The 10,561-nt window shown below is 43.0% G+C and overlaps 1 protein-coding gene across 1 annotated transcript in view; it reads right to left on the reverse strand.

Annotated features, from left to right (window-relative positions):
- The window catches only part of LOC127659736 (TRIO and F-actin-binding protein-like), a 29,110-nt gene extending 24,134 nt beyond the window's left edge, over positions 1 to 4,976 (reverse strand). Inside the window, exons 1-2 of the mRNA XM_052149690.1 lie at positions 4,777 to 4,976; positions 1 to 39 (exon numbers count right to left, since the gene is read on the reverse strand). The exon at positions 1 to 39 is cut by the window's left edge and continues 18 nt beyond it. Of these exons, the coding sequence (XP_052005650.1) occupies positions 1 to 39; positions 4,777 to 4,782 (45 nt within the window). The 5' untranslated portion in view covers positions 4,783 to 4,976. The remainder of the gene's footprint in view (positions 40 to 4,776) is intronic.
- Between the last annotated feature and the right edge of the window lie 5,585 nt (positions 4,977 to 10,561).

The following is a 10,561-nucleotide window of genomic DNA, read 5'->3' on the forward strand; positions in this document are numbered from 1 at the left end:
TTTAGACATCCATCCCTTCTTAAAGTTCAGCAGATCAGGCTACAGACAGAACAACACAAGTCCATCAGTTTAAAGTCTCTGTATGACACATCAAATGTTGGCATGAGTAGTGCTGAATAATATTTTATTAGTAGTTCTAAAAAAAAAAAAAAAAGCAGCACAGCAATTTTTATTTAAATTATGATTAATATTTGCATAAAGCGGAGGTTTTTCCTGCATAGAGACTAGGCGGCGCCTCCAGCTGTCTGCAAAACTCTGGCGGGTGTCTTCATGGAAAACACTAACATGCGTTGCACTCGGTGGATTGTCATCTGTAACTACAAATCTCGCAAATAATAATAATAAAATAATTCTGTTGTCGAATAGTCGCTTGATGTCATTTAACGTAACTTGAGATCATATAAAGTATAATGATGACACGCGAGACGAGAGGAGCGCTGCAGCTCGAGTGTCTGACAGAATCACAGATCACAGTTTGGTGATATATCTTTATTTCATCAATAATTAAAGTTTAAATAAAACGGGAGCGTGAGATGTAAATAAACACAAACTCCAAATCTGTCATTCTCTGTGCGGTCAGAGCCGCTTCAACCAGTCGCGGAAGAGACACAATCTGAGCGGGAGACGAGACCGGGGAGATTTAAAGTTCTGCCGGCTGATGCGCACGCTAACACGGAGACGCTCGTCTGACCCCCGCTGTCTCTCACCGCCGCCGTCTCTCACCGCCGCTGTCCCTCACCCTCGCTTTCCCACACCCCCGCTGTCCCTCACCCCCGCTGTCCCTCACCCCCGCTGTCCCCCACCCCCGCTGTCCATCACCCCCCGCTGTTGCTGCATATAATATAATATATAAAGTAAAGGAGAGGAGGCTGTTGCCATATGATAATTATTTAATGTCATGTATGGTAGTTAAATAAAGCCTCATCATTAACAGCAGGGATGCTCACACTTCTATAGAATATATCATCATGTTATTGCAGCAACATCTAACATGTATAATAAACGCTGTACATTATCACAATAACAACATTTCAGAAGTCTGTCCTGAACTCTGATGATTCTCAATACCAGCAAATTATAACATTAATATGTTAATTATGGAAGAATGATCGTCATCATTCAAGACTAATAACAATAAAAACAGAAATAGATTAAAAGTAATAAACACATGTAACAGCAGTATCATGTTGTCAAGTAAACATTCAGAATAAACTGCAATATAAAACTACTTCTGTTCTTCAGAAGAATCCTTTATTGTGGTCACACATTATACACACAGGGTTTTTTTTTGCATATACAGTGAAATTTATTAGTTTTCACATATCCCAGCTAAGCTGGGGTCACAGTGCAGGGTCAGCCATGAAACAGCGCCCCTGGAGCAGATAGGGTTAAGGGCCTTGCTCAAGGGCCCAACAGTGGCATCTTGGTGGTGCTGGGGCTTGAACCCCTGTCCTTCTGGTCAGTAACCCTGAGCCTCAACCACTGAGCCACCACTGCCCACTGCCAATGATTATAATGTATTATAATCATTGTATGATTATAATACATTAATACTTTTAAAGATACTAACTCAGTTATTTTCTTGTTCTGGCTGTTTGATTATTATAATGACACACAAATATAACTGGTTATTTTTTTATTTTGATGTTAAAATCAGTCTGCTGGTCCGGTCTCTTACACATGCCCCTTCACAAATCCACTCGTCCCAGACAAGCGTTAATGTCGGACCCTGATTAAATATTGTATTCAGTATTCTCCGATAACATTTTGTTCTTCATGAGCTACACACATATATTACGATTCACTATGTCATGAGCAATCATGTTATAATCTAGCTGCAGCAACCGTGTCAGACTGACGAGCATCCCCGTGTGGGTTTTTTGTGTTATTAATTAATTTTTTTGTCCCCTTTTTCTCCCCAATTTGGAAAGCCCAATGCGCTCCAAGTCCTCATGGTGGCGTAGTGACGCGCCTCTATCCAGGTGGTAGGTGTGGTAGTCCACGTCTTTACTCACGGAGCTACACAGACCCCCGAAACATGTTAAAAATAAAAACCTTGTATGTGAATTTTTCCACTGAAATGAATTCAATATTTTACTTTAAAATTATTTTACGTAAAATTACACAGAAATCTGTTCTGACTTTTTCATGAATAAGGTCTAATGTTTGTAAAACTGACACACACACACACACACACACACACACACACAAACACACACACCCTGAACATCAGGATTGCCATCTGTACATGTTAAACATGACAACTAACACCAGATAGAACACAGGAAACACCAGTGAGAGAGAGAGAGAAGGAAACACTATCAGAGAAAACATGCATATTCACACACACACAGACAAACGCACTCACATTCAGCCAAACACACACACTCAGACAAACACACACAGACACACCCACTCAGACACACTCACACGCAGACAAACACACACAGACACACCCACTCAGACAAACACACACAGACACACCCACTCAGACACACTCACATTCAGACAAACACACACAGACACACACACATTCAGACAAACACACACAGACACACACACATTCAGCCAAACACACACACACACACACACACACTCACATTCAGCCAAACACACACTCACATTCAGACAAACACACACAGACACACCCACTCAGACACACTCACACGCAGACACACCCACTCAGACACACTCACACGCAGACAAACACACACAGACACACCCACTCAGACACACTCACACGCAGACAAACACACACAGACACACCCACTCAGACACACTCACACGCAGACAAACACACACAGACACACCCACTCAGACAAACACACACACACAGACACACCCACTCAGACACACTCACATTCAGACAAACACACACAGACACACACACATTCAGACAAACACACACAGACACACCCACTCAGACACACTCACACGCAGACAAACACACACAGACACACCCACTCAGACACACTCACACGCAGACAAACACACACAGACACACCCACTCAGACAAACACACACAGACACACCCACTCAGACACACTCACATTCAGACAAACACACTCAGACACACACACATTCAGACAAACACACACAGACACACCCACTCAGACACACTCACACGCAGACAAACACACACAGACACACCCACTCAGACAAACACACACAGACACACCCACTCAGATACACTCACATTCAGACAAACACACACAGACACACACACATTCAGACAAACACACACAGACACACACACATTCAGCCAAACACACACACACACACACACACACACACTCACATTCAGCCAAACACAGATACACTCACACTCAGACAAACACACACAGACACACCCACTCAGACACACTCACATTCAGACAAACACACACAGACACACACACATTCAGCCAAACACACACACACACACACACACACTCACATTCAGCCAAACACACACTCACATTCAGACAAACACAGATACACACACTCACATTCAGACAAACACACACACACACACTCACATTCAGACAAACACACACTCACATTCAGACAAACACAGATACACACACACTCACACTCAGACAAACACACACAGACACACCCACTCAGACACACTCACATTCAGACAAACACACACACTCACATACAAACACACACTCACATACAAACACACACAGATACACACACACACACTCAGACAAACACACTCAGACACACTCACATTCAGACAAACACACACAGACACACACACTCACATTCAGACAAACACACACAGACACACACTCACATTCAGCCAAACACACACACTCACATACAAACACACACACTCACATTCAGACAAACACACACACACACAGACAAACACACACAGATACACACACACACTCACACACAGACAAACACACACACACACACACACTCACACACAGACAGACAAACACACACACACACACTCACACACACACAGACAAACACACACAGATACACACACACACTCACACAGACAAACACACACAGACAAACACACACACACACACACACACACACACACTCACACTCACATTCAGACAAACACACACACTCACATTCAGCCAAACACACACCCTCACATTCAGACAAACACACACACTCACATTCAGACAAACACACACAGACACACACACACTCACATTCAGACAAACACACACACACACACACACACACACACACACCCACTCAGACACACTCACATTCAGACAAACACACACACACACACACACACACACACACACACTCAGACACACTCACTCAGACACACCCACATTCAGACAAACACACACACACTCAGACAAACACACACAGACACACACACACACTCACATTCAGACAAACACACACAGACACACCCACTCAGACACACTCACATTCAGACAAACACACACACTCAGACAAAAACACACACACACACTCACATTCAGACAAACACACACACTCAGACAAAAACACACACACACACACTCAGTCTCTCTCTCTCTCTCTCTCTCTCTCTCTCTCACACACACACACACACTCACTCACTCACTCACACACACACATTCAAACAGAGAGAGAGAGAGAGAGAGAGACAAACGCTCTGACAGACACAGACAGACACACACAGACACACACACACACACACACACACCGAAGTAATTCGACACAAGTTTTGTGAACTTTGCCCTGAATGAATTCACTTATAATCAACATTAACTCATAGAACTAACATCATGTTTACACGAAGTGAATTAAAATTAAACTCACCGTCATGATGTTCGAGTCCAGCCGCAGCACACACACAAACAGATCAAACAAACTCCATCTGATGATGTTTAACACTTCAGAGTATCACTAAAGCTGAACACATTAAACTAAGGCCATCGTGATTAGTAATAATTTTATATTTAATCGATCAATCAGAGTGAAAGTTTAACGAAGCTCGCGCAGTTATTGGCATTACCGGGGCGGATCCCGATCGGAGTTCAGCGGAAGCGAGCATCCAATCAGAACCGCCCAGCAGCACCACAGCAACCAATCAGACACCTGATCAGCACCACAGCAACCAATCAGACACCTGATCAGCACCACAGTAACCAATCAAAATATCCCAGTAGTATTTGAGCTACCAATCGGAACCCCCCAGTAACACCAAAGCAACTAATCAAATCCGCTTACAGTAAAACTGAATTAAAGAGGTGGAAAATGTAATTCTTCAATGACAAGTGACGACGCTCTTTCAAATAAAGATAAAGGTAAAAAACAAATAAAATAAATAAATAAAGGCAAGACTAATATTGCCATTAAGATATGATTAGTAGTATTAAGATAAATATTGCTAACAAAATCTAATTATTTATAATAAAAGATAAGTACAAAAAATATAATTCAACTTAATAAAAGCTAATAAAGGTGTTTAGTGTGAGTGTTTAGCTTGTTCATGCCTGTTGGATGGATTCTTCATCAGTCTGTTCCACACTGCAGGAGAAATACACTGATGGTCTATGAGCTTTCTGCAGAACAACAGACACAGTGAGAAGTGTTCATGGTCAAACTAAAACACTTCAACAGCAGATGGACAGAAAGGAGTCGGGATGTGGTACTGTACCTGGTTCTGTCCTGATGTTCCGGACGGTTTCCTGCAGGTGTGCATCTGCTCTGTGGTTGGACTGCTCGCTCTCTGTCAAACATCAATAATTAAGTTGGCTTCTAAAAACTTGGTTTAGGGTTTTTTTCAAAGTCCTTAAACCAGGACTAACATTTCCAACATTTCCATTTCTTCTTAGAGCTTTCAAGTTACGTCCACCAAACTTGGTAAAGTCCTTCAGATTGTTCTGGATTAGTGTGCTATGTCTTTTCTAACTGATCAGACTTACACAGCGGACCATCAAAAATCAGAAAAATACCATAGATTTACATTTAAGGAGTGTTCAAATGGATCAACGGAATGCAATTCAAATTCCAACTGTCAAAAAATGTAAACGTAAACAATCCCACAAAAAGCCTTTAATTTGCTTTAAGTTGCTTTCTCTCGCTCTGTCTATCTATAGATGGGTTTCCATACAACTATTTTTATGCTAATTTTGAAATTGCGTAACGAAACCTTGAATGGAAATGCTTTATATGCACATAAACTCTCAGAATTTGCTTACAAGTTTATACACTAGGATGAGGTGGAGTTCTGCATAATTCAAAACATGCATTAAGGTGATGGAAACAGTTTATTCATATAAACAATTACATTTCATGACCATTTGTAATGAGCGATGGTAATGCGCTCATCGGTTGGGAATAGTTGTGTGCTAGCTTAATGTGACTGCCCCAAAGAAAGGCCCGACCATGGCACAAAGTTCTTCAAACATAGCTCTGTTTGTCGGAAGTGTTTAACTCACAAATCATCGTTAAACTGGGTCCTCACAATCCAGCAAAACCGTTTGTTGTGTAAATCTGCTATTGTAATTGGTATATGTCTCATCACTGTCATGACTGCTATGTTGCTCGGAACTGCACACAAGACCTACTGTTGCACTTGTGTACATGGTCGTGTGACAATAAAGTGATTTGATTTGATTTTGATTATTCTGCAATGTTTCCTGGCAGCATTTAATAACTTGATGTACAGTTGCTCTATTACAGTTAATACAACTCACCACAACACAAGGCGGACTCCCTCGAGATAATGAATTTAATTTAATAGAGTTGATAGAAACTGAAAGGTTTCCATCAACATCAAACGTCCATCAACAGGGAAGTGCCTTTGTTTATTGTTGTAGTCTAGTAAAGTGCTTGTGGAAGAGATGTTTCTTCAGCTGTTTCTTGAATTTTGATGGTCTCAGCAGTTTGGGTGGAGGTTATAAGCTTATTGGTTTTTGATGCCTTTTAGGAAAGCTGTTCAGCACTGAGTTAGCAGACTTGTAACCTGTTCATGGTAGCTAATTGTAACTGTTAAACTGTTTATTAACCTGTGTATGAAGGGAGCTGGAGGAGTGAGCTCTTGAGAGTGTACCGCTGTCTCTTTCATCTTCTGCATCGTCCCAGTCTGAGTGAGGAGCTTTGGTCTGGGAGTGACTGGAAACACACACACACGCGCACACACACACACGCAGCACACACACACACACACACAAACACACACACACACACACACACACACACGTGCACACACACACAAGCATGCACCCACATACACACATAATTTCAGTTATTATTTCTTGTTGTATTGCTTGTAATCATCATCTGCTCTGAAGATATAACTGCTGAATTATTCAGAAATACTTTTGCACATGTAAGCACCACTCACATGTTTTTTGTATTTTTTGTAAAAATCTAGTTTCTTTTTCAGACTGTGATTTTGAGATGATGCACTAACTCTTGAACAAACAGTGATCAGAGGTTTTCTCTACCTGGCCGGTTTGTAAAGGGAATGTTCTCGTCTCTGTCGGCTCTCGATTCTTCCCAGGTGACTCTGATCCTCCCTTTGGAAGACTGTTTTGACCTTAGGAAGATTTGCCATCATGGCGTATTCCTCCCGGTTCAGACCTGAAGAGCCGGCTGAGAGATGACTTGACTCAGAGTCCATGGAGCTCTGAGAGGAGGTGTGTCTTTGCGTTGGAGGCGACAGGCTTTTGTTTCGGGTCACTGATCTGTGGTTTTTAGGGGTGGTGTTTTCAACCTCTTGAGCCTGCCTTACACTACTCCTCTTGCTTCCGTTTTGTGACATTTCCCAAGCAACAGAGGTGGATTTTTGAGAAGAGCTGAATTGTTTCTTCTCACTGCTGTGTTGTGAGGGCGAGGAGTTTCGTGAGACTGATTGGCAAAGGAGAATGTGGGGGGTGGCACCTCTCCAGCGACCTGATGTGGGGTTTGAATCATGGTGTGATAGGTTACTCTTGGTGTTTTTTACATAAGATGTGGAGTCAGTTCTGTCACTCATAGTGTTCCTCAGAGGGGTGTGGCCTACAGGGTCACGCCTCAGCATAGACATAGAGGAGTTCCGGCCATTTTCTGACTTGCGAGTAAAAGATTGGCTTGGACTGTCATTTCCCCTCCTTAAGGGGGATGGACTGCGGCTCTTGAGTCCATGGCTTGAGGTGGATTGCCTTGTTTCGGTTTTGCGAAGTGATGATTGTCCAGAGTTTTGGTGAAGAACTCTACTTGGGGAGGTGTGTTGGCTGTCTCGGTTGTAGCTGTGAAGGGAGCTCTTTGCTTCTAATTTCTTTAGTCCTTTAGGTTGGCTTTGAGCTTCATAGCTTTTCCTGGATGGGGAGGGACTGTTTCTGTCATGACTCCACCCATTTGACATGGACCTTTTCTCTGATTGGCTTGGGGTTCCATAGCCCTTCCTGACTGGTGATGCACTGCGCCGACCCTCTCGAATCTTACTGTCTGAACTACTGGTCTCCATCCTCCCCATAGGGGACTGGCTTCTTGTATCATAGCACCTCCTTGAGGGGGAGGAGCTCTGTCTGTCATGACTGCGCTCATATGGTGGGCTTTTTGTTTCGGTTTTCCAAACAGCAGTTTGACCAGGACTATCGTAACCCCGTCTGGATGGTGAGCGACCACGGTTCTCTGAAGACCCAATAAGAGAGCTTTTGGCCTCAGATTTCCGTAAAGTGCCTCTCAAATCCAAATGAGACAATGACTTACTGACACTACTGACTGTTCCCATGGTTCTTGCAAATGAGCTGAAGTTTTTCTGCACTTCTCCAGAGTAACTGTTCCTTGACGGAGGGCTCGAAGCCTGATCTCTTCCCTGTGAGACACTACTAGACCGAAAACCAACCATGTTGAGAGAGGTACTGGACTCTGCCCGTCTGAACATTGAAGTAATATGGCTGGGAAAGGAGGACTGCGACAGGCTGGAACCTCTTTGGTGTGAGCCAAGCATTCCTGGCTGTCGGGTGGTAGATGAGTTGACATTTCGTCCACCTCTATGGCTGGAGGTACTCCATGATTCAGCTTGTTTGAAAGGGGTGGGACTCAAGGACCTGGGACCAGCGAGGGCCTCCACCTCCACATTGAGATCCAGTGGCTCTGGAGTATAGCTTGTAGGGGGTAATTCAGGATTATGGATCTCAGAGGTTCTCCTTTCAGAGGGAACACCCAGATCTGGGTTCCGAAACGGAATGGTGGATTTGGGCTCTGGGCTTTTGTTGCTGGGTAGGGGATGCCCTCTCTCAGAATGCCGATAAGCAACAGAAGGACTTTTATCACGAACCACTCTGCTACCTGCAGCTCTTCCCAGAGAGAAATATCCACTTTCGCATTCCTTCCTGTCTTTAACGCTGCCTATGAACAGAGAGACAAGATCACCATCTTATGTTAATATGTAAAATGAAACACTGCTGTTATGCATTGTGACGCAGCTTTTAGGTGTGTGTTGTAAAAGCCCAGTGTAACCCTACACTAACTGACACCTCAATATACCACTCTAACTATCTGAACAACACCACAAACAGCTGAATTGGTAATTGGATATGGTGTTCTCCTTACCATGAGAAAAACCGAACTTACCAAAAGCATCTTGGGCATGGGCTACCTCTGTCCAGCCACGGGAGCTTGTCCGGTGCGGTGGAGGATCCAAACGGGTCATCCTGTGTCGGTATAAAGGCAGATGAAGGTGACTGGAGTCTTCCTCAGGACTAGCAGAACTGCTGTATATGGAATCGTCACACTGACTGGAATGAGAGAAAGAGAAGGATGAGATATCACACCTGAACTAAAAAAACAGACAACCTACAGACTGCAAAACAAAACACTATCACATCAAAGAAAGTAGTTTATAATACAATGTAAATAATATAATCTACTATCTAATTGTCATCTTAACATAATATATAAATCCAATATTCACAGTACATAACATGTATTGTTCCAGTCTTACCTGTCAGAGCTCTGGTCGTTGTCTCCGTCACACAGGTACAAGTCACAGTCGGGACTCAAGATGCAGAGAGAGCCGTGCTCAAATTCCCGCCCCCCTCTGCTGACATCACAGTAGCTGCTCACCACCGAGAGCACATCTGAGTCATCCTGATTGGCCAACACAGAACAGCCAGCCAATTAGAGAGCAGCACAATACAGGTGATGTTACAGATCTGTGTAATTGATTTCCAAGTGGAACTTTTAAGGCATCAGAACCTCAGTTTGTCGAGTGCACCTGATACTAAAGTGACTTATAAACCAGTAATGTGAGGGCTTGTTTGAATTTATGAATCACACAGTCTTCAGCATTGACAAATATTTCTGACGTTATACCAATCGCATGAAATAAGATGCAATCATGTTTCAGGTCTTTTAACTAGAGATTTCTGAGGAAATGGAGAAACCAAAATGGCACTCAACATGAAGTATCACACACACACACACACACACTGTACTGGTTTAAAGTTTCATGGCTGTAATGCAGTCTGGTTTGTGGCATTGCTGCTCATCATTATTTTAGTTCAGTAATGCATCAGCAGCTGAAATATCATTAATCACTTAAATTTACATTAATCTTAAAATCACATGACATCTCTCTTCTGAGTTTCAAAATGTTTCACAGATTCAG

The sequence above is a fragment of the Xyrauchen texanus genome, chromosome 2, assembly GCF_025860055.1.
Source record: "Xyrauchen texanus isolate HMW12.3.18 chromosome 2, RBS_HiC_50CHRs, whole genome shotgun sequence".
Taxonomy (NCBI): Eukaryota; Metazoa; Chordata; class Actinopteri; order Cypriniformes; family Catostomidae; genus Xyrauchen; species Xyrauchen texanus.